The 25,267-nt window shown below is 33.2% G+C and overlaps 2 protein-coding genes across 2 annotated transcripts; one reads left to right on the top strand and one right to left on the bottom strand.

The window, feature by feature from the left end:
* Nucleotides 1–57: 57 nt before the first annotated feature.
* On the top strand, nucleotides 58–5,181 carry FLN1 (fructokinase-like 1). Its single transcript, XM_083070407.1, has 2 exons — nucleotides 58–803; nucleotides 4,188–5,181. Exons 1-2 carry the CDS (start codon nucleotides 117–119, stop codon nucleotides 4,878–4,880), a joined length of 1,380 nt encoding a protein of 459 aa, XP_082926533.1. The 5' UTR covers nucleotides 58–116; the 3' UTR covers nucleotides 4,881–5,181.
* Nucleotides 5,182–15,732: 10,551 nt separating this feature from the next.
* On the bottom strand, nucleotides 15,733–21,173 carry LOC109799434 (O-fucosyltransferase family protein). The gene is made up of 8 exons (XM_020359993.3): nucleotides 20,283–21,173; nucleotides 18,699–18,771; nucleotides 18,536–18,603; nucleotides 18,359–18,447; nucleotides 18,131–18,263; nucleotides 17,809–18,041; nucleotides 16,870–17,346; nucleotides 15,733–16,598 (listed from the first exon to the last, which is right to left on the bottom strand). The coding sequence occupies exons 1-8, from the start codon at nucleotides 20,889–20,891 to the stop codon at nucleotides 16,346–16,348; spliced, it is 1,935 nt and encodes a 644-aa protein (XP_020215582.1). The 5' UTR covers nucleotides 20,892–21,173; the 3' UTR covers nucleotides 15,733–16,345.
* Nucleotides 21,174–25,267: the final 4,094 nt, after the last annotated feature.

Below are 25,267 nucleotides of genomic sequence, written 5' to 3'. Positions count from 1 at the left end.
CGGATACCGCGCAATTCAATTGCGAACTACCTGGTCTGGTGTGACCCGATAACATAACATCCTTCTTCAGAAGCATAAAAGGAAAAACCCAACTTTAACGTTAAACCCTTCCACTCATGGCGTCACTCCCCCACCACCACCTTCTTCTTCTTCCCTTTCCCCGCCTCCAATCCAAACCCTTCCCCTCCTTCCAACGCAACATAGCCCCACTCAGAGCCTCCACAACCGAATCCCCCACGCCAAAGCGACGCGGCCGAAAGAAGAAGCCCCCGCCGGAAAACGACACTCCACCGCCCCAAAACGCGGAGCCCCAAAAGGAACCCTCGGAGGACGACGAACTCCTCGACTACGACGACGGCATCGACTTCCCCTACGAGGATCCTCCCCTGGTGTGCTGCTTCGGCGCCGCGCGGAGGGAGTTCGTGCCTACGGTGCGGGTGCAGGCGTACCCGATGCACCCGGACATATACTCCGAGTGGAAGATGCTGCAGTGGAAGCCGCCGGAGTTCGCGCGGGCGCCGGGGGGGCCGCCGTCGAACGTGGCGGTGGCGCACGTGCGGCTGGGGGGGCGCGCGGCGTTCCTGGGGAAGGTGGGGGAGGACGAGTTCGGAGAGGAGCTTGTGCTGAAGATGAACGAGGAGAGGGTGCAGACGCGCGGCGTGAGGTTTGACTCTGGCCGCAGGACGGGGTGCGCCTACATGAGGGTGAAGTTCGAGGAGGGGAGGATGAAGATGGAGATGGTTAAGGACTCTGCTGAGGACTCTCTTCTTGTTGATGAACTCAACCTTGCTGTTTTGAAAGAGGTCTTTATTTCTTGCTCTGATTAATCATTTGGTTTCTATGCCTTCCCTCGATTCAACGACTAAATACTCAGTTTGGTTCCTGAATTTGGAAATTGGTCGTGTTAGTCAATGAAACTAAGGAAATGTCAAATAAGTTTCATGAAAACGCACATTATTAATCCAAAATTGAAAATGTGTGACTAAAGTGATAAAATTGATACGTATTTAAGAATTAAAATGATTATTAGTTAAATTTAAAAATCTTAAGAAGATACTCCCTGTTTTTTTTTTTTTTTTGGATGTTTAAGGTTTATGCACAAGAATAAAGAAAATGATTGATATTTTAGTTTTTAAAATATTTATAATTTATTTTCCTTTTATATCTTTTAGGTAGTTGGAGAAGAAATAAGTACTTTAAAAATGAATAAATACATTGTTCAGTAAATTCACATTGATTATCAAGGGTAAAAATGAAAAAGAAAATTAATAAGTTATTGATTTTAGAAAAGTGACAATGAAAAAAAAGAAAAAAAATAGTGTCAAAATGACTATAAAAAAAACAGAGGGAGTATGATAGCAACCCAATCATTAGTGTCACTCCAGTCCATGATGCTCGGCCCAAGAGACACACAAGAAGGCCTAATTATTTGAATAACTTTGAATAGATACTGTGAATCACATTTAGAGAAATTGGCTGCCCTCTTAGGTGTCATTGACAGATGTTATTGCAGGAGTTTGTTAGAATTGCTGCCACCTATCTTTGCTTTTGCGTTTTGGCTAGTAGATTCCATTTTCTGTTGCCGACAATTGCGGGGAGCCAATGATTGGCAATTGTAATCCTTATAAATACCATCTCAAATAAAATGAAAGGGGGAATTCAGACCATAATTCTTTTCTTAGTAGTAAAATAGGTTCTATCAGAGTAACACATAAGACAATCCTCTTAACACATTTATTTTTATGGGTAATCAGTTAAAAATCACAAAATCAAAAGAGAGACACTAAATAGAGTGTGAGACATACTAAATTTTGTACTTTCCAATAAATTTCAACCAATGAAGGAGAGTGTGTTTAAAATAGTGTAACAGAGAGTGTATTACTACTGGTTTTCTTTATTTAATATTCTAGGAAGTTATTTGATGTATTTTTAATTTCAGGGACTAATATGATACTGATTACAGGAATCAGAATGACTATTTACTCAAATATTTACATTTTAATTCCTGCACACAGAAACTACTCGTTTTAGTCCTTGAACGTTCACTTTTTAACTTCCTTTTTTTAATCTAAACACATCCACGTTGTTTAGTCCCTCAGTAGACACACTTTTTTAATCCAGAAAATGTAAAAAGTTGTTCATGTAGAAGGGCCAATTGAGGAATTAAACCTTGTTTATAGCTACTGGTGTGTCGTTGTTGGGTTGATAGTTTTGTGAAATGTTAGGACTTAGGAACAGCTTATTATGTTTGCAGTTTAATAAGGATCAAATATATGGACTAACTCTCACTTTGAACGTTTTAGTAAATTTAATCCTGAATAACGTTTTAGTCCTTGAACGTTCACTTCCTATGTGTGTTGACTAATGACTATCTTAAAAGTAATGTTAAAGATGATTTCTGAATGATCAACAGAATAAAAAAAAAGTATACACCAACCATGTGTACGTATTAAACTCTCTAAGAATAAGAAAGGAGCTAAGAGAAAGAGATGAGAGGAGTCAATTTTTTTTCCAAAAACCTCTTAGCTTTTTATGAAAATTTGTTTGTCTTACCTTTTCCTTTTAAGGAAAAAAGTTTATAAATAAAAAAGAGTAAGGTCAATACATTACCTGAGTGAGATTCAATGAATAGGAAGTGAAACCTAGGCCATTTTGTAGAGTTGAATAAATTTTAACTAATAATAAAAAGTGAATTGGAAAGAGTGTGTTAGAGAGGTTGTTTTTGGTATTCCTGACTATGCTTTTGCTGCAAGTCAACTTTAACCAATCGTCAAATTTGTTTGGCAAGTATATATTTGGCCCCCAATTTTAGGTTTTTTTATGTAATTTTGTGAATACCTTAACATGACTTGGAAGGTAATGGAGGGAGTGCCTCTTTGAACTAGCTTATTTAAGGGGAACACGATGGTGATAATTAGTTTGTAAAAAGCTTTTTTAAAAGTCGCAATGCAACTTGGGAAGTTTTTGAGAAACAAGAAAAAAGCAATTATTTGAACTGAAACAAGCATTCACTTGCTTTTATTTCAGGTTGCAACTATTTGGTTCATTAGTTTTAGTGAGGTAATGATCATTCACAACAGGAGCTTGAACTTGCATATTTTGAGAGTAAAAAACAAAATAGTTACATCTTAGAAGAGCTTTAGGAAAATGGAAAACAAACTGTTATTTATATTGTAACAAGCGTACACTAGTTTTTAAGTTGGGTTGTAACACTGTGGTTAGTTAGTTTGATGCGGGGTAATGATAAGTTACTGATCATTATAAACATTAGTTTGAACTAGCTTAATTTGAGAGAAAAAACATTTTATAGTCACATCTTAGAAGAGATTTTAGGAAAAATGAGTAAATCAAATATTAAAACTGAAACAAACATTCAATTGCTTTTAAGCTCGGTTGTAACTTGTTGGTTCATTAGTTTGATGTAAGGTGATGGGTATGCAAGAGTTTATCACTAGTAGCATAATTGTTGCAAAATTTATTTTGTATGAACTTGATTTTGGTTAAATGTGGATTACTTGGGAAGTGATTTTTATAATTATGGCCATAAAAATTTCCAGTGGGGATTAGTTGGATATGAACTTTGGTTCAGAGATTTTTGATTGCTTGGATGTGGGATTTTCATTTCATATTGCAGCTACATATTTCTAGGACTTGTTAATGCAGGGAACATTTTTCATTGAACTGTTTGTGGAGGAGCCAATTGTTATTGTGAGTGATCTTTTGAATCTGCTGTGCTGTGGATGAGAAGGTGATTAGCATAGCAATTAATTTTTATGCAGTGTAATTTGTTGGGGATGATTGCTTTATCAGTTAAGGTGTGCAAACAAGGATGGATGAAAATTTAGGAAGTGCTTAGTGTGAGAAAGATAACAATTTAAGATGAAGAGGGAAGAAATTGTTGATGGAGAAAGATTAGATCAACAGCATGCGTCATAGTGGAATACATTGTCAATTTGATTATTTTCCCATTACATTGCTCCTGTTTCCACTCAAACCAAACACAATTTTTTGATGTTATAGCGTATTGTTGGGCTGGGAAATTTTATGTTAGGTAAGGTGGTATAACTACATAGGTGGAGATGGTAATAATTTGTTACTGTGAGAGGAAGATTCTTCAGCATGGACTTGTTTACTGTGTGAAGTGTAAATTGAATTTGTTCCAACTTCTTTTGTGTGGACTACTGCAGGCTAGGGTTTTCCATTTCAATTCAGAAGTTCTAACATGCCCCTCGTTGCAATCCACTCTATTCAGAGCAATTAAATGGACTAAGAAGTTTGGTGGCCTTGTATTTTTTGATTTAAATCTACCATTATCTCTCTGGAGATCACGTGATGAGACAAGAGAAATAATAAAAAAAGCATGGAATGAAGCAGACATCATTGAAGTTTCAAGAAGTGAGCTAGAATTCCTTCTAGATGAAGAATATTACGAGAGGAAAAGAAATTATAGGCCACAATACTTTGCTGAAAGTTATGAAGAAACCAAGAATCGACAAGAGTATTACCATTACACTGCTGAGGAAGTATCGCCTCTGTGGCATGATCGACTTAAATTCCTGTTTGTGACAGATGGAACACTTAGAATTCACTACTATACCCCTGCTTTTGATGGTTCCGTGGTGGGGACTGAAGATGTGCTCATAACCCCGTATACTTGTGATAGAACTGGCTCAGGTGATGCTGTTGTAGCTGCTATTTTAAGAAAACTAACCACTTGCCCAGAAATGTTTGAAAATCAAGATGTATTGGAGAGACAGCTACGGTTTGCTGTTGCAGCAGGAATTATAGCCCAATGGACTATTGGTGCAGTTAGAGGTTTCCCTACTGAAAGTGCTACTCAGAATCTCAAAGAACAAGTTTATGTGCCTTCAATGTGGTGATAAAAATTGTATGTTTAACTTCAACAGAGCTTAGCAAGTCCCGAGGCATTAGTTGGTAGTTATTGTTTGATTATTTATTTGGGTCTTCTCCGGAAGTGGATCATATCATATCAAATGGGATCAAGATTGCAAAAATTGGTTGTGTATTCTGCTCCAACCATGTCATCCCATACCACTTTTGCATGAGCAGGAGGCAGGTGTCAATTGAAAATTTTGTAGGTAATTATTGTATTGTACACTATTCTTGTAATGAGTTTGCAATTTGTGTTTCCAATAATAATACTCTTCACTTTCTTCTTCATTGTTTACCTTATGCTTCCTTCATTCTGTACATGCAAGAATCCATGATCATGTACCCGTTTTAGATTTGGATACTATTGATTTTGAACTATTGAACCTAATTAGAATGTCTGCTCAAATTAGTCTTACTCAGATTTTGCATAATGACGTGTAAGGTGTGAGAAATTGATTCCTAAAATTAGATGTCCCGAAGAATATGTGCTTGGCAGTGCTTTAATAATTGTTCTGTGACAAAATGCAAACATAAGCACGTTCTGCCATCGGGGCCGGAAGAAACTGAAATGGAACATGAGGAATTGTATAATATGATTGCTTGATTGACCACGGTTCTGCTAAGCTACAAATCAAACTCCAGTTTATCTTCATGCACCTGTGTTGGTCATGGTGCGAATCCCAAAATAATCAACACTCTACAGGTGTGTTTGATTACTCATTCACACATATTTTAATGCACTCAAACGAAAAAATATGAGTGTGGATGGATTGAGTTCAACATACTTTTAACTATTCTAAACGGTAAAGCAAACATCCACTACATCATTTCCGTTCATCTTTTGTCTTGGAGTAATGTTCTAATAGATAATACAAAATTTACATTACCAGAAAAAAAAAATACAAACTTTGTACAAAAAAGATAATACGAACCAGCACTGGCAACACACTAAGCTACGTAGTACATAGACCTTTGCATGGTTATGAGATCCCTTAATAAAATGAACTACAAGGTTTTTCGCCTCTAACGTCTTTTGATGATTTTTATTCATCAAAATAGTCTGTTTTAGAAGTACTTTCTCAAAGAATTTCGTTGCATGGGTCGGAGATCAAAACAATCACATACGTTCATAACATTTTAAAACAAGTACATATTTATGATTTTACAATATTTAAAACAAAGATATTTAATATTTATCAATTATCATCAATCTGAAATCTTTAATTATCATCAATATTAAATAATCAATATTTAATACGTTCATAACATCAGTTAGGGCAAAGATCCTGAGCACCTACAACTTATTCTGCTATTTTTCCAATAAATTGTTTTTCATAATTGTCCAAGTCCAACATTAATGGGTTTTACTTATTCCTACCAAGTCCAAACATTTGGCCATACTAATTGAGTCTTTGACGTCAAGCCCAATAATGGCTTGTAAATGTAATAGTGCTAAACCTTATTAAAAGAGATATGTCTTGGACATTACTATATTTGTGTACGCATTAAGAGAAATTAATAAAATGTCATAAAAGAAAAAAATATATATCAAGGATAATATTGCGAGTTCTAAATGACTAATATTCGATAGTTTAACTGGTATTGCAATTGGTTCTCAAGATTAGGGATAATCTTAATGTGATTAAGATTTCATGTAAGAATATAAAAAAAAATTGTATCCTTAGATATTCACAGATAAAATTGATAGAAAATGAATACTATAAATGAATATCCATAGATAATAATGGGTACAAATATTTTTATACATACATGTTAATGGGACGGGTATTGATATTATAATATTTGTACTTGTAATTGTGGTACATGCTAATATTCAATTACATAATTATATTTTTTTTTAAAAATTGTAAAAATAAAGTACTTTAACAATTAAATTTAGTTTTTAAATTGAAGAATCTTGATTAATAAAATTGAATAATATTTAAATAATTTGAGTTTTGACTTTTGAACTATTACTTTTTAAAATTATTAAAATAAAAATAAATTAGTATTAAAACATTTTTAAAAATTATTTATTTTATTTTAAAATAAATATGCACAAATATCTATCGATATATGTGAATATTAAAAAAAAATACATAAATATTTATTTAATGGATACTCGCATAAATATGAAAACAAGTATGGAGAGAACATTTGTTCAGTAGTATGGGTAGTAGACTATTATCCGTTCCCATCCGATCCTATTGACAACCCTAATCTTAAAAGAAAATAAATAATTCTACCAATAACATAGTAAAAAAATTAAAAACATAAATATTCTTTTTTACTTCTTAATAGTGAATAAACAATTCAAAAGCTCATCATTTTATTTACTTCTCTATGTCAAACTCAAAGCATTAAAAAGAAATGCTAACGCATATTGATTGTTAAGAATTTTTATTTTTTCTTTTTAGTTCGTTCCTAGAATATTTACTGCCGATAACAATAACTAATAGAATTTGTGTTTTATAAGTAATGTTTCTTAAGAAAATAAAATAATGGCGTAAAAAATAACGTATAATTTAACTTAATTAAAATTAGTCAGAACTCATATTACCTTTTTAAATACCATAGTCTTGTAAGAATACAATAAAAATAGAGTTCACTTAATCCTACCTCAGTTACCGATAAAAAAAAAAAAAAAAAAAAAAAGAACCACTAACTTTGTTTGATGAAGGAAAAAAAATTGAGAGGGAAGGAATAAGATAAAGAAAACAGGTGAATGTTTAAAAGAGAAGAAATAAGAGAGAAGAAAAATAAAAGACATGGACTCATTAATTATTTTCACTTTATTTCTCTATTATTTTTTAATTATTTCTCTGAAATTAAATACTTTTATTTTATTTTTATTTGTATTCATTTTACTTATTTTGACCCACCTTCTCACTGCTTTTTCTTTCCCCACCAAATAAAATATATTCTTTCCTTTTCAATCGTTTCTTGGGCAACGACATTTTTCTTTCCTATTATTAAAACATTAAGATGAATAGTGCTCGAGACCTAGCAAAAAAACGAGAAAAAGAACTTTTCCATGAAAGAAACAAGAAAGAAAACAAAGTGAACTTCCCACTGTTTACTCGAAATCTTATGACTAACACGGTAACATGTCATTTTCTTTTTGAGAAAATCTTTGCTCCAACAATATTATACTTATTTGCTACTTTACCTTCCATATTGACTGACTCTCTATTTCAAGTCTACTCTGTGTGTTTAGCTAAAAAATAACATAAAAAAATAAGTTTATGCGTTTCTGATAACTCTCAACAATTCTTACTTGGACTTGGACCATATCAATTAGTCATTTTTATTTTACTTTTTTATTTTCCTCCAATGATTGACTTACTATTTTAATTATTGCTTGAGGTTATCCACAATTACCACGTCAACCTTCATGTTTAGATTATAGTTTGCATATCTCAATCTTTAATTTAGCGAGTCTAAACTGAGTTTTGTCCATAAATTAAGTGTTTGATAAAATCATAATTGAGTTATATTTAAATATAATTTTGAGTCTTAAATTAATTTTTATTTTCGAAGAAGCGAAAGAAAATGGTTTTTTGGTTAGGTCAAGTAACGATTTACTCGCAATAATCAAGCACTGCGGTGGGTTTATTTAAATTTTAATAGATTAATGATAAAGGGTTGATAATAAGAAAAAAAAAACGGTTTAAATTTTTAAAAAAAATAAATAAATTTAGCCGCCCAAAAAAATTGAAGATGATTTTTTATCTGGTAAAGATAAGAAATATTACAAAGATGATTAGATCGAACATAAGTTCTATACTTCTACTACTTGACTTTCTTCCCCACAACCAAAATTAAAGATAAATTTAAAATAATTAATTTTGTTTAAATAATAAAATTAAGGCTAAATTACATTTTTGATCTTCTTATAACATGAAATATGTAGTTTTGGTCCTTTCATTTTTAGTTTCCAATTTTATATAATCTACAACTTTAGTCTACAATTTTATGAAATCTATAACATATATGAATTGTTGATGTTTTGTAGTTGGAAATTTTCGTGTTGCATGTTACTTTAGGCTGATATTTTGATGGGATGAGCCAAATTCGTGATTCTACCAAGTACAAAAATCACCTTTGTCCCAACGCAACTTCATAGCATTAAGTGTGAGTTAGTCAAACTTAGCCCTCTAATTGGTCACATCAGACTTGGGTTGAAGGACGTTAGACGTGAGTGTCCTTGGAGCTGTTTGACTTAGTGACATCGGGTCCTAATGGAATGGTACAATGTGTGACGTAGCAAGTTGGTATTTTAGTAGCCCAGAACGGGCCATTCCCAATTTGGAACGGGCCGTTCCAAGCTATTAAAATGAACAGTAAATTGTAGCTGAGAACGGGTCATTATGGAGGGAGAACGAGCCGTTCTGGTTGGAGAACGGGCCGTTCCAGAGGGAGAACGGGCCATTCTGGAGGGGAGTACGAGCCGTTCTGATTTCAGAACGGGTCGTTCTGCATGTAATTTATGTGCGTGTTGAGGGGTGCAGAACGGGCCGTTCTAGATTCGGTACAGGCCGTTCTGGCCACTCCTTAATGTCTATAAATAGAGGTTGTGAGCAGTTGAGGAGGAGAGGTTTTTTTAGAGAGAAGTTCTAGAGAGAAGGGCTCTGGACTAGAAAGCTGACTTTTGAAGGATTGAAGTTCTGGGTTGAGCTTTGGAGAGGGAATTCCGCTTCTTGGCTATCCTGATCCAATCTTCAGGTAAGGGAAGCTAGATTCTTGCAGATTGTTGGCTGAAAATGAGTTCTAGAAGCTCATTGTTGTTTAATGTTTTGGTGATTTTGGCTGAGATGGAAGAAAACTCATTTTCGGGGTTTTCGGGGTCTTTGGGTGAAATTCGGGTCTTTGACTTCTTTATGGTTACATGTGTGAAAAGGTTGTATGTTTGAGTTGCTGATTGAAAATGTGGTATTTTAAACGGATGTATGTGCTAGAAATGTGAAGTTTTGCAGGATTTGGGAAGTTTTTCGAAAGTTGAGGGTTGCTGCTGAGCTTCGCGCTAGGCGCCGTTCTTCGCACCGGACGCGTGAGCACCAGGGGTCTCCATTTAGGCAAGCCCGTCAGGCGCAAAGGTGTGTGCGCCGGGCGAGCTTGAGAATGTGATCCTCTGGATGGCCCACGCCGGGCGTGACTTGGATCGCGTCGGGCGCGATATTAGTTGTAACATATTTTTGGGATTTCTGGTGCCGCGCCGAGCGCGACCATGTCGCGTTGGGCGTGAGGACTCCTTGGGAGTCTCTGCCATGGGGCACTAGGCATAATTTGAATTGCGCCGGGCGCGCTGGTCCCTTGGTGCTCTCTAGTTGTACCACGCCGGGCGCGACCCTGAGCGCACCGGGCGCAGTTATGATATTTGATGTTAAGCTGTTATATGTAGAAATTTGTTGATAAATATGCTGAGCTGAGCTGTAGATGTTAAATATTGCTGTGCTGACTAGTTGATAATGCTGAATTATGATGTTGAGCTGTAGTTGATGTATATTGTTGTGCTGTATGATGTTAATGCTGAATTTTGTTGTTGAGCCGAGCTGAATTGTATGCTGATTTATGTTGTTAATGATGTAACGCTGAGCTGTGCTGGATGCTGATATTGCTGTGCTATTAGTTGTTTAGCTGTGCTGGATGCTGATATTGCTATGTTGTAAGTTGTTTAGTTGAGCGATAAGTCATTATTGCTGTATGCTGATATTGCTGTGCTGTAAGTTGTTTAGCTGAGCTGTAAGCCGTTATTGCTGTATGCTGATATTGTTGTGCTGTGTCGTGCTATATGTTGTTATTCCTGCTATGCAGTGTTGTGCTCCGCGCTGATAGGAGCTATTGTGTTATAGCCGCTAAGTCGGTGCTGTTATAGCCGCTAAGTCGGTGTTGTTATTGCCGCTATGCGGTGCTGTTATTGCTGCTATGCAGCGCTGTGCTCCATGCTGATAGGAGCTATTGTAGGCCGTAAGGCTGAGCTGTTGTAGGTCGTAAGGCTGAGCTGTCGATCGCTAAGACTAGAGGAGATGTTTTCGAAACTTCCTCATCCCATTGTGTGGACTGAGCTGTTGTGGTGCTCTTGGAGCCCAATTTATTGAAAAACCCTCCTTGGAAGGCTGACCCTTGGAGTGGTAACTTGTTGTTCTCCTCTAAGTCTTAGTGATCCCGTGTGTGGGCAAGGTCGAGGCACATGTGTACAAAGCGACCACGGTATAGGGGCTAGGTCGAGCTATACCGCTTACAAGCGACCAATACTAACTTATATGCGTGACAACGCATTGTGTGCTTACTGCTATTTACCGCTGTGTACTGCTGTTATTGCTGAATGATGTGAGATGTGTGTTGTTATATATATTAAGCTGATGTTGTTAAAGTTGATTGATGTGCTGATAGTTGTAGCTGTTTACTATTCATATATTTATATATGTATGCTGTTTCTTTTCACTAGCTTACCCTTTGTTGTTTCCATGTGGTTTGGACTGCGATAATCATACTATGTATGGGAGCAGAGCAGGGTTAGGTTGGTGTGCTGAGGAGAGTCTGCAGCTGGCAGATGGCGTTTGATTATTTTGTTGTATTTAGCTATTTAGTATAGCGATGTTGGTTGTATTTTGTGCACTTTAACACTGGCCAGATTTGGATCTTGTATATATATATATTCTAGACACTATATGTATACACTCGTTCCTTTCTGTGTGGTGTTTCAGTGTGCTGTGCTGTGTGTAGTGACCAATCGGGTCATTACACCATGTGTGATCAAGGGAATAACTCTCTACCTAGACGACATCAAATGCTAGTGTTGTGACGTTGAGCATGAGTAAAGCTACCTAAATGAGGTCGGGCATGGGTTTAGCTATGTTAGACATAATTGACATAAGGACTCTCTGTCTCATTCACGCAAGGCATGGGTAGAATGCGTCAGGTGTGGGCGAGTCAAAGCCTCTCTATCTCGATGACATTGAGCATAGGGAGAATGACATTTGGTGTGAGTTGTTGAATGAAAAATGGTTGATTATTTTGCTAAGTATGGAACAAGTGACTTGTAGATTGAGTTGCTCACATGTTGTATATTGTTGTATGGTTCTAGTTAATTGAATGCATTGATGTAGGATAATGTATTCAATATTTAAGTTGTTTCAAGTTGTAAGTTGATGAAAGTTGAAAACAATAAAGTTGTATGTTGTGTATTGTTGAAATAGCTGTGTTGATAATGCTTAACATGAAGTTGAGTTGTGTTGATTGAATTAGGACTAGAGGAGATGTGTTGATTTAAAATATGAATATCCCATTGTGAGTATATAGTATTATGGTACTCTACAAATCTAGTTGTTAAAAACCCTTTCTGAGAAGTTGGCTCTTGAAGTGGAGTGTCAAGTCTCTTTTAAGTTCTTAATTGATATAGTATAAGGGCCAAGTTGAGTCATACTAACTATAAAGCGACCAATATAAAATAATATAAGGGTTAGGTTAAGTTATACTAACTATAAGCGACCAAAATAAAGATCTATATGGGGGCAAGATTGAACTATGTGTGTATAAAGTGACCAAAACTGAGTAAGGTATAAGGTCAAAGACAAAATCCCTAATTAAATACTAGAAAAGGCCTTAATATTTGAAGGATAGTTAGTGGACTAATTCCATAATAGGTTTAGTTATCACTACAAGAAATCTGTTATGTAATGATATGTATCCTATAGTGACACAAAAATTATCACTAAAAACTATTTTTAACTACACAATAAATACAATAAATGCTGGTATATTGTTAAAAAGTATGAACATAGACTATAGTGATATACAAAATATATTGTTAAATCTCATTCAAAATCAATATTAAAATTGTGTATAACTATATGTCAAATAGATATATACCAACATATAATGTACCTATAGTGATACATTTTGTATGTTACTGTATGTAATATTTCTTATAGTGTATGGATACTAAGGTTGTGGTAGACTCATACTCAAGTTTTTTTATCCTTGATAGGAATATTGAACTTTTTTAATTTAAATGACGAAATTCAAGAAACCATGTTGAATTGTGGATTTTATCCAAATTATTGTTGATCTAGCAAACCCCAAAAAAGTCACGTTGTTAAGTTGATTTGGTATGGTGAAACCACTTAGATTGTTCATTTGCATTGTAAGAGATCGCTTAGTTGAAATACGTGACAACACGTTATGTTATTGTGTTGATAAGTTGTGAATTTGATATGTGATAATGTTGCTTAAGTTGTTGTGTTGTGCACATAATGTGTTGGAAAGTTGTATACTATGTTGTAAGTTGAGGTGTTGTGTTCTTTAAGTTGAAAAATATGAGTTGTATGGTGTAGTTTATATATTTTGTTGGTACGAAGAAAATTGTAAATTGGATATTGTTGTGTTGATTTCGTAGGTGTTGGTTTGTTGACGTTGATAGTATATTTATATTTTACTTTTATACTTGTTATATTGTCTTTTATAAGCTTATCCTAACATGTTTTATTGTGATTGAACTATGATGATCATACTTATTATGGGACTTAGGGTAGGATTAGGCGAGAGGATAAGCCAGTGTTGATAGCCATGCAGGAGGATGACGACATTGCTTAATACTATATTTAAAAACCCTAATGTTGTTAGTTTTGTAATATTTGTTTAACTGACAACCTAGGTTTATGCTTTTAGTATCAGATTACTATATTTATATACTTGTATAATTATAGTAATAGTCTCATTGAGAGATTTATTTTATTATCTTAGTTGTTGATAACATTTTTACACATGTATATATTGCTAGGTAATTAAATTTATATTTTTTGTTGCTATAGTTGCTCAATTATAAAGTATAGGAACTTGTTGGAACATTACATTAAAAAATGAGAAGTAAAAATGTAAATCAACCTAAATATTATTAAGTGTGTCATCTACCCAATATTAAGTCATGAGACACGATCAATGTTACTATTTTAATAGTCGACGGATGAATATTTAATGAAGGGACAAAAATTCACATATATTAAATTTGAGAGAAAAAAATTATGACATTAAAAATAAAAGATCAAAATTACATATTTAAAATTATAGGGGATCAAAATTACAATTTAACTTAAAATTAAAAGAATCAAATAATACAACGTATCTAAACGTAAATTATTTAACATCAAGTTATTATATCAAGTTTAGAAACACTTATGCAAACATATTTTATAAATATCCTTAAAATACCGCAGATTATTTGGACATAAAATATATTTTATGATAATAAATATTACATTTTTCATTTAATTTTTGTACAAACTGGTAAGTGGTAAGGAATTGTCTCAACGTCTGAAAGACTAAAGAATATGATATCCAAAACCTACCCAAACAAAAATTTCAACTTAAAATGGATCAATTCAAAGACTCTTTATTTCTAACTTTACTTTCACTTTTTCTTGTCATCCTTTTTCCTCCTATCATTAGGGATTGATTCAAGGTGAAGAATACATCGAAAAAGAAGTGGCAAGTATAGGTAAAGCGTGAGATTAGGTTTTCCTTTTCCATTCACCCTTTCAACTACTGCAATTTCGTTGACAAAAAGTAGGACAAATGAATTTCTTAGGTTAATTTAGAGTAGCTTACTAAAATAAAGGTGAGATAAGTGTAAGGTTGAAAATGATTAGGGAATTCAAATTTGGTTTACATTGCCATCATTGTCGCTGCCCTTTAAATAGCCTCAAATTTAGTCCACTAATTAAATGAACAAGACAAACCACATGTTGAGACTAACAATCTTTTGTGAGACTACGTTTTGTGTACAATGCAATGCATGGATTCAAACTTCACGTGCATATTTGGAAGAGAATCGATTGTTTTCTGTTTTTCAGAAAATAAAAAGTGCATTACAAAAAACTCTTAACATGTATTTAAAATTAAACAAAAGATGTCGACCAATGCATGAAATGATACACCTATAATTAGTTAAAATATTTTTTTTAAAAGATAAACTGAACTCAACTACGCATGAAACAATCATTTGCCTTGTTTAATATCTGAGGCACATCTTGTGTTTCAGTTACTTTTATAATCGATGTTATTTGTTTGGCTTATAAAAAAAAAAAAAAACTACACATGAAATATTTTAATTGTTTTCTCCTTCTCCCGTAAGCATACATGTATTTAATGTTGTGATATCTGTCTTTTGAACTTTCATTGCTAAACTAAATCAATATATTTTCTCTATTAATTATTTATGCAATCAAAATAAACCTTTACTTTTTCTTTCCTAATCAATAATCAAATTTCTTGAATTAACACAAGACACAAGGAATAAGATATATGTAAAGTTACTAATAGAATAATATTTTATCAACAATTAAACTATTTTTTGATTATTTTAAATGAATAAGTGAAATATATGAATTCAATTGTTAGATTTGTGTAATACTATTACAATAACATGTAATAAGCGTAATCTATCTTATGAGAATTTTGTATTCAAATACCGAGTCAATAAAAATTAATAAACGTGTACTTAATTTGAATCGATCCTCATTTAATCATCAAATGGAGGACGTAATAGAAACTTAATAAGTAAATTCTTGATCAGATTCTTTATTATCATATTAAGCTTCAGTTTCAAGATTGACTTTGTAAAAAAAAAAGGGGGCATAAATCTTTATTTGCGTTCCAAGAAATTCTTTAGATTACAGGTAGATAAATTACTCAAATCAACATATACATCTTGAAAAAGTTTTATTAGCTGTCTTCGATAATAGCACATGCGTTTTAAAATAGCAAGAATTTTAGTATCTATTTTATCCATAAAATTAAGATATGGGCCTTTGGCTTTTCTTCGCTTATCAAACAAGATAATGAATAACAACAAAAATAATAATGAAATTAACTAAATTATCAATGTTTCTACACTCGTAGTAGTCTGCAATTCAAGGCAGACAGGAACGACATCAATGTAAACTGATAAACAAGATATCCTTCACCCAAAAAAAAAATTATATATAAACAAGATATCTATTTTGAACATATAAACAAGATTCCTATGTATCAACCAACTGTTCAATCCAAAATTTGGAAACATGCTCCATTTGGCAATCATCCTTCAAAAATGAATCAACGAATCAAATGGTTTGTTTAACAGTATAACTCTTCACATCCAAAGGGGTAATTGTCAATGTCAATCACCCCAGTATAATCTAACCTGTGGTATGCCTTTTGATTATACACAAAACCTTTCTATTCTTTCCCTTTTTGTATGCCTAAACTGTCATATTTTGAATGAAATGAGAACCCCACAAGGGCCCCATTGATTCTTCAGCAGCCTCATCAACCAGGCTGGAACAAAGGAAGCACATTCCCACCAGACACAAACCCAAATGAGCTTCCTTTAACTTTAAGGCAATGTCATATAATACATGATGAGACCCCACTGTTTAGCCTAATCATATGTAACAAAACCAAAACTAAGACACTATCTTTGTGCAGCTCCAATAGCAAACCGGTGCTCTAGTTTCAGGCTTGCAATTTGCTCCTGAGACTTGTTGCACACGCAACCAGGAAAAGGATTGGCGAAAAAATTCTCCTCTGTTCTTGGTGACTCTCCTACCTGTCTAAGATAAGGCGCACCTAGCCTATTGGAATGTGAATTCTTAACCTCAGAAGAAAATGCTTCCCAAGATATGGCACCCGCATCCAATTGATCAATCAGCCTAACAAAATTCAATCTGGAAAGGAATGAAAAGAGATCACACATCAGTAACATGTACAATGCCAACCACAAACCTTACCCCAAAAGAAAAAAAAATACGATCCCCATATTGGTTTTGGTCATGTGATGAAAAGAAAGACTAAACAAGTATACTAACACCTACGACTATTTGTGTAGGGTCTACCAATTTTGTAGTCTTTTTCTCTCTTGACATGAAAATAATGTCATGTTATCCAAATGGAAAGAAAAATGCAGGTAGTGTAGTGATCCATATTTTGTGCACTGACCTGTCAGGATTGATGGTTTTCCGAAACCCCTCAAATCTCCTGTGACCTTGCACTGCCTTGGCCATGTTTCCATCATAGGTGTACACAAAGACATCACTTTCCAGGGCCACTATATAATCCAAAGCCGCGAGACGGTTTTGATATGGCTTGAAGGGTTCTAGCTCCTCCTCAGTCGCAAGGGTAGAATGAGTGAAGACATTAGGGTACTCAGCTTGAAAGGATTCCATACTATTTCCACCATAGATAGGTCCAGCAACAATGTAGATTGTTGTAGTGGAAGGGTACCCCATGGCCTTGAGAAAAATAGCTGCCTCTCTGGGTGACATAGGGCACCCCCCTTGCAATCTTCTGTCCACGCTATCAATCTCTTTTTCCTTCCAATGCTTCACATCATACCTCATAACCCTTAGTTCCTCAGCCTCTTCAGCAGTGAGATTGTGACTGCAGCCAGTAAAGGCTAGCATGTCTTTCTCATATCTATATTGTAAATAAATAACAACATAAGAAAATAGTCATATTTTAACAGTTTAAAATAAGGAAATATGTTAGTTGCTCTTTGGGTCCTCCTACGTTCTCAATTTTGCAAATTTCCCCTCCATTTTTATCTTGAATTTAACTTCCACTATTTTAATTGTACAATTTTGATCAATCTATTAACTTAACATATAATGTTTAATGAAATGCTGACGTAAAAATCCAATGAGGAGTCACGTCAACATAAACATGCTAACTTGGTAGTACAAGTGTGTCACATCAATATTTTGGTTAAATATTAATTGTTTAGTTAATAGATGAATTAAAATTGCACGATTAGATTAGTGGGAAGATCAAATTCACGGAAAAAGAATTGAGAAACAATATCCACATAATTGAAAGTAGTAAGAAGCAAAATTACAATTAAGCTAAATATTAGAAAGAGTTAAGTACACAAGATAATACCTCAAATGAAGGGCAATATATGGTTCATTATTGTTTCTAAGCCTATGAACCAAAGTTCTTCCAAGCTCTTCAATTTCTGCAGTATACTTGAGAGCATGGTAATTGGCACGGCACCTAAGTTTCTGAATAGAGGAAGCAAGGCCATTGTTGGCAAGCCGTGAATCAGAGTGAGTAAATTGCACAACCTTATGCCGCTTCAACAATGGAAGAATCTCGCTTCTGTAGTAACTAGCCTGAAAATGAAGCATCTAAGCCACTATTGCACTAAAAAAGAACTGAATTGTTACAATGCCATCACATAGAATTGTTTAATGCTCCACACCTTTGACCATGAAACAGGGGCCTTCACATGAGGTTTCACTGATGCATATTGGACCGGCAAGTACTCAACTATGTCAATGTCGTCTTTCAAAACTTTAATGAAGTGCCTCCAGTCAAAAATATCTTTAAAGTCACTGAAATATATTAGGGACATTACATTTTGGAAAAATGGTAACATGTGGTGGGGACAATAGTTAATGTTGCACTCAAATTAAATGGGAAATTTTACCTTGGGTCTGTCCAAAACGAATCATGGTCCAGAGAGGGAAGGATAAGTGTGGCATTCATTATTTTTGCCACTGCCACCATATCACATATCTGCAATAGTAAATACCATTTAGGAAACTTAGAATTTTGAAATGAAATTCATTTGCATAATTCTATGTTTCATTTGAACTTATCTTACCCCAGTTCTCATTTGATTCAATCCACCATTCGCATGAACAAGAAGATAGCCATTTGTTTTTTTTGGCCCTGAAAGAAAAAAAAAAAAAAAAAAGGAATGCAAAATGAGAATAAAAAAATTGTGGCGAAGATAGACACAAAATCAAGTGCAATTGTACACATACTTATTACTTTCCTCGGTGGAGAAACGCATTGGTAATATTTGTCACTGTTTGGCTTCATCCATATTTCTGGAGTCTATTGAAAAAAAAAACTAAATAAATAAATATAAAACGTTGAACAATCTAAGATTATCAAGCAAGCACAGTATCAAAATTCAAAAGGGTTTCATAATTCTCAATTTTGGCTTTATCAATTCAAACAAATTAAATTCAGACGATTCAAAGCCAACATTCACATATACATGGAGAACACCAAGGAAAAAGAAAAAGGAAAAACAAACAACGCCAAATGCATAACAATCCCTAATGTGTTATTGTAACGGTCAGAGCCACCCTCTCAAGCACGTTGAAGGTTGAACACACAAAGTTACACGCGTGTCTTCAGTTGCCAACAAGTCAACATTTTTGAAAAAACTGTCCAAATTCCAATCACACGAGACATTCAACTTCGCAACGAAAACATATCTTTTCACACTCAATCCCGTATCTCCCATTCTGGCACTAATTCGGTCATGGTTCGCCACTTTTCGCATTCTAGTGTAATTTTTAATTAATCAACAATTAAAATAAGATAGAAAATAAGTTTGGCACCACTAACCAATCATACCTTTTCCATCAATTTTTTATTTGGCACCAGAGCACCCCCACAAATCATCGCATCAAAAACATTAAAATAATAAAATGTAAATAAAAATTTTATCCTCCTCTCAAAATTTAAATATGGTCCCCTTATTTTTAACTGGGTAATTTTGATTTATCTCTTACATAAAAATTCTAATATAACACCACATCCCGCACGAATTCGTGTCATTTAAGTAATTTTTGTTAGTGTTATTTTTATTATTTTAAAATAACACATTATAGATAAAATCAAAATCTTATACAGCACTACATACTCTATATTACTACTAAGAAAATTAATAACACCAAGAAGAAGCTAACTAAGTCTCTAGAAATTATAATGATGGTAATAAATTTCAAACCTAACATTATTACTCTAAAATCTAACTAAATCTTCCTCTATTTATTCTAACCACTCTCTGCTAAATAGAATCTAGTAGTTAAAATTGCATTTATAAAAAATTGAAGATTAATTTTGAAAAGGCAAACGTGTAGTAACTAAAAACAACGAAATAAACAATCCTTTTCTCCACCACACTCTGTTATAAGTACTGATCGAATTAAATTTATTAAAAGTTGTAAATTTTAATGAATCTCATTACACAACTTCCGTCAAAATTAATAATTTCCAATAACCCAATGGCCAGCAAAAACAAAAAAGCACTTTTAAAACCTTTTTCACGTTCAAGGTATGCGATTTATTTTCCCAAACTTTTTCACCCGGGGACAAAAAAAAAAGGAAAAAAGCGGTTAAAAAAAACGCGATTCCTGAAAAGGAATTTTTCTTTAATTACATGATAGCAATGACTAATCTCCTCGTTAACTTAGAAGCATCTTAAAGGATGGGATAGATAGTCCCAAAATTTAACGCGATTAGATGTACAAGGAATTTTGAAGGGCAACGAGGAGAAGGAAGGAAAAAAGCAGTTGTTGCGGTGGAAAAAAGGTGTTTGTGAGGGGACTTACCGGCAACCTCTCGAGGACGCGTTTGGGCATGGAGGCTTTGGACTCGGTGACGACCCTCTGCGCGGAGACCCAATCCTCCTTGAAACGCTGCAATATGAGTTGTCCATTCTCGATGCTTTTCCCGTTCATCTCAACGCCAGCGCCCAGCAATGAGACCTTCAGGAACACCGACATCACCAGCATCGCGATTAGGGCCGCGAAGATCTTCCGGCCCACGTACTTGCCGGACCTCAGGCCCTGGACCGACCCCGCCAGCCACAGCACAAGCTGCTCCACGCGCAGCAAGAGCGACTCCGGCACGCAGAGGAGCACGCTGCGGGCGCGTAGAAGGAGGGACCGCGTCACCACGTGCAGGTGGTGGTGGTGCGCGTGGGGATGCGCGTGCGCGTGCGCGTGCGCGTGGGCGTGGGCGTGGGGGTGCGCGGACCCTCCCTCGTCCAGCTCCGACTCCGAGAAGTCCGAGAAGCTGGAGGACATCTGCTGCTGTTGCTGCTGCTGCTTCTCCGCGTCCGCCACGTTGTCCGCCACGCGCCGCCGCGTCGTGGTGGGGCCCGCGGCCACCCTGGGGCTGGTGTTCGAGGAGCTCGTGGTGGGGCCGCCGGACGACATGCTCGCGCCGCCAGCTAACGGAATGCCTAAACGACGACGGATTGGGAAACGGAACCGAATGAAACGAAATCCACTCTCGTTGATCAAACGTTTTTGTTTTCCATTTTTTTAATTTTAAATTATCATTATTATTTTTTGGAGGGTGCGGTTTGGGGGAATAATGGCGTTGTGCTTGCGATGTGTTTGCAGTGTGTTTGAGAAGCTTTGGTTTGAAGAGGTTGCAGGGACCGAAATCTAAGGGAGTGGCAACGTTAAATAATAATGTGCCAATCTGGGATCTCCGATTTTCTAATGTCCCTTTATATATCATTCAGGTTCTGCTTCATGTGACATTTGGATTTATTTTCACACCCGTGTCAAATCCCCAAACTGCCCTCCCTTTTTCCTTTCCGTTTTTAAAATCATCAATCTTCTTTTCCATTCTTCCTAATTATTTGCTTGTAAAAAGAAATCTGCTTAATTACCTCTTTTTTTTTTATCATTTCACCATTTTACGAAAATTCGTTACCTAATTTTTAAACTAGAATATTTTGTTATTTACCTTTTAATTTTCTTTAAATTTCATTATCATATTAATCAATTTTGTGACATGTTACTCAATTATTGATATGACATGTTTATTTTTTTACGTAAACTTGTAATTTATGTAATAATCCACGTGAACCATTACTTATTGATGTTAGATGATTAACTAATGATAAAAAAAATTAAATTAAATTTTAAAAATTTATTAGTAAAATGCACACTTTTAAAAGTTGAATTTTAAAATCTGCAAAATTATAAAACACAGATTTAAAAAAAAAAGTACAATTAAGTCAACAAATTTAGATCAAGATTTTGTGCAATACTAATATGTACAATGGAAATATGAACAATGTATTATACTCTCTCATCCTATAAAAAGTACTGAGAAGAAAAAAAATAAATTTTAAAATAAGTATTTTGTTATTTTTTTAATGTGATATTAATATTTTTTATTTATGCACTTGATAATATTATATTGAAAATGAATTTTGTGTTGCATCATTTGATAAAAAAAAACTAAAATTAATTTCGTAAAATTACTATTTTTCATTAATTGATTAATTTTTTCATCGATATAAAATAACTTATAATTATAGTTATTAAGGAACGGAGAGAGTAGTCTCCTTCTATCTTGATATCTCTGGAATAATCAATTTAAGGTTGAGATTTTGCTGCACGATGACTTAGTTCACGTTTGGATGCACGTCTAAGTGATTAAAACTTACGTTTAAGACGTGAATATCTAAAATTATCTAATGGAACTTCTACATCAAAATTAATGTAAACATAATTTTTGAAGAAATTAAACGTGAATCCAAACATAGCTTCAGAGGATCTCAATTCACAAATTTACCTCTGACAATTGTTCTTGTGGTCAAGGTTTGACCGTTTATTATTATTATTATTACTATTATTATTATTAAAATATTAAATACTACAGTGCAGTATATTAAAACTATGATAATTATTAATTAATTCAGTTATTATGAAAAAATAATATTTTATTTTTGGAACTTGCTATTTATTTTTTCCTTTTAAATTCGTTTTTTAATTAATGATAATTAATTTAGTCTTTGTAACCACGAGAAGAAAACTTTTATTCTTGAGAAATTAATAACTTGTTTTGACTTTGAATGGGAAAAAAATCTAAATTAAAAGTAATCTCAGTATAGTTGGTTATGTTACTTCTGAAAGTTAATCATTTTAATAACTTCAAATTAAGAACAATTTTAATGTAGTTGGTCATGTTTGTAAAGCTAATCATTTTAATAATATTATTAGAGCAAACAAGGTTTAATAGAATTTTTCTAAAATTTCTTATATAATAAACAAATACAATTTAATTTGCTTAATTAATCATTAACAAAACTAAATTTCAGGATAATTTAGGAAATATTAGAATGAAAACTAATGAATATTTGATATTTCCCAATCCTATGTGACAGCAAGAGACTCATTATATTATAGGATTTTTTTTTTACCACAATTATAATAGAGAACAGAACTCAAAAACGCTCAAAATATATAAGTTCATTGAAGAAAAAAAATTTACCAGTTGAAAATAACCGTGTAGGTAAACATTTTATGAGTATTTTAAATTTTATTTCACGGTTTTTACTTTTATTTGTAAAACTTTAAAATGAATACAGATCAAATATTGTATGATAAACATAAAAAAGGTAAGTTCTAAAGATATATTACAAATTAAATTAATGTCATATTTGTTTGGAAAATATACATAATTAGCACATAACTAAAAATGTTTGAAAAATCTGAATTAAATGGTGCAATTTCCACTATTGGGATTTTTTTTCCATCCTTCGAGTGCGGGAAAAGGAGCATATAGTTAAGCAAGAAATTGAGCATATAATTAATGGCGTTGACATAATTTTCAGAAAAAAAAAACTGTATTATTTCTGGTTTATAATGGTTAATATGGGAAATGAGTTGAAAGTAAAACTAGGGTTAGATAGGGTGCACGTGGTTCAATCAAACCAAGAAGTTAGCTGATTTTTATATTTATTTATTATACGATTGTTATCATATTTTTAGGGCATGACCAAAATTCAACCTTACAGAAAGTAAATTTTGGGAAAGATTTTGTAGTTACTCCCGTTAAAAATGTAAAAATGAAGAAGAAAAGGTAAAGAAACCAGACTTTTAATTTGTTACTCAAGTATGATAAAAATTAATTAATTCTGTTCAAATTGATTTAACCATGAATTTATTTATGATATTATGGGATTGATACATAACTAATTGGGAGATGTCCAAATGAGTATTGTTTTCTTTTTATTACCTTAATTTAAAATATTTTTTATTTTAATTATTTTAATTTTTTATTTTGTTATAGTCAAATGAACGTTAAACTAATTAAAGATAACGATAGGGTAAAAACCAACACTAAGATATAAAAAGCTAAAAATGACAAAAAAAAATTACAATATACGAAAACAAGTTAGAATTATATTCAAGAACTTCAAACATATTTGAATTTTTTTGTTTTAAAATTAGATTGCATCTAAGGTGGCATGCCATGTGATAAACAAATTAATTATTTATTATAAAAGCATATCACAAATGTCGATAGTCCACACAATGACTTCTTCAAAAAATTATAAAATAAGGTTAATTAAAATAATTAAACAAAATATTAATTGAAATATTAAATAAACTCAACTAAATTATTCATTAAAAATGAATAAAATAATATAAAATATTAATTATATAATATATTGAATTTAAAATAAATAAATAATAATTTATATAAACATATTAATTATGTAAAATATTAATTTTGTATTATATTAATTATGTAAAGACATTTATTGTATAATTTAATACTTATAAAATAAATAAATAACAAAAATAAAGATAGTCTTCTAAAGATATACATTGCTTTTCAAAAATTGTTTACAATGTCTTCGATCTTATGTCACATGAACTCTTTGTCATTGAACACCATATATCCATCATCAACTATAATAAATTTAAATAATTTACATATTGATCTTTGTATATTTTTATCATAATAAAGAGCATAAAAGAAAAATTTTGTGTCTCTATATTTTAAAAAAATAAATTTAATAAAAATAATGAAATAGATAGTTAAAATTTATCCAGTTCAATTTTTATATATGTTTGTCAATGAAAATTAAAAATTATCAGTTTTAAAACAATATGTGAATCATATCTATTAAATAAAAAAAATAACATAAAATCTATGTCACTAAATGATGTAAGTCATTGTACAAAAAAAACTACAGAAGAAAAATATGTAAGTCTCTTTCTTGTAACTTTATTTTTTTACCTTTAATTTAAAAGACTTCTTATTTTCATCAATCAAGGTAATTTTTTTTTAGGTAACCATAGTATTAGTGTGAAGTATCCATTGTTGGAAATAATAATTAATCTCTATCGAGGACCGTGAGCATACATAGAGTGATAATATCTTGGTTAAGAAACATAAGTCATTATCACTTTTGTCAACCAATGTTTGTAATAATATTTTTATTTGAATAACATTTTCCATGTATGCATATGAAGTGTGTATATAAAATCATGTTTGTTCTTACCGAGAACTAGATGTATGCCACTCTGCTTCCGATCTACCTCTCCTCCTGGATTCTATTAATAACTTCTAAACAAATACAATTGCTACTTCATTCCAAGGTTGTCCATGAGGGGTTGGGTACCTGCAAAAGAGACTCTGAAGATTAAGTTAGTTTTCCATTTTCCAATATGATCTATATAAGCGTACCTTGTCCCTGGCGTAACTATCTTTTGGTAACCGTTCTCTACGTGGTCTCCTGTATGACTATAGGTTGAATTAAGTTACTCCACAAATTGGT

The sequence above is a fragment of the Cajanus cajan genome, chromosome 3 (assembly GCF_000230855.2).
Source record: "Cajanus cajan strain Asha chromosome 3, NIPB_CcT2T_4, whole genome shotgun sequence".
NCBI classification, from domain to species: domain Eukaryota; kingdom Viridiplantae; phylum Streptophyta; class Magnoliopsida; order Fabales; family Fabaceae; genus Cajanus; species Cajanus cajan.
Note: the sequence above shows the minus strand (reverse complement) of the source record. Positions and strands in the feature narration are given on the sequence as shown.

What these genes read in the sequence shown, in the direction of transcription:
- LOC109799434 (XM_020359993.3), bottom strand. Translation starts at nt 20,891, where the DNA reads ATGTCGTCCGGCGGCCCCACCACGAGCTCCTCGAACACCAGCCCCAGG. An exon ending in TCGTTTTGGACAGACCCAAG is followed by an intron (nt 18,264 to 18,358) that starts GTAAAATTTCCC and finishes AATATATTTCAG; the next exon opens with TGACTTTAAAGATATTTTTG. An exon ending in CCCCTGTTTCATGGTCAAAG is followed by an intron (nt 18,042 to 18,130) that starts GTGTGGAGCATT and finishes CTTCATTTTCAG; the next exon opens with GCTAGTTACTACAGAAGCGA.
- FLN1 (XM_083070407.1), top strand. Translation starts at nt 117, where the DNA reads ATGGCGTCACTCCCCCACCACCACCTTCTTCTTCTTCCCTTTCCCCGC. An exon ending in ACCTTGCTGTTTTGAAAGAG is followed by an intron (nt 804 to 4,187) that starts GTCTTTATTTCT and finishes GGACTACTGCAG; the next exon opens with GCTAGGGTTTTCCATTTCAA.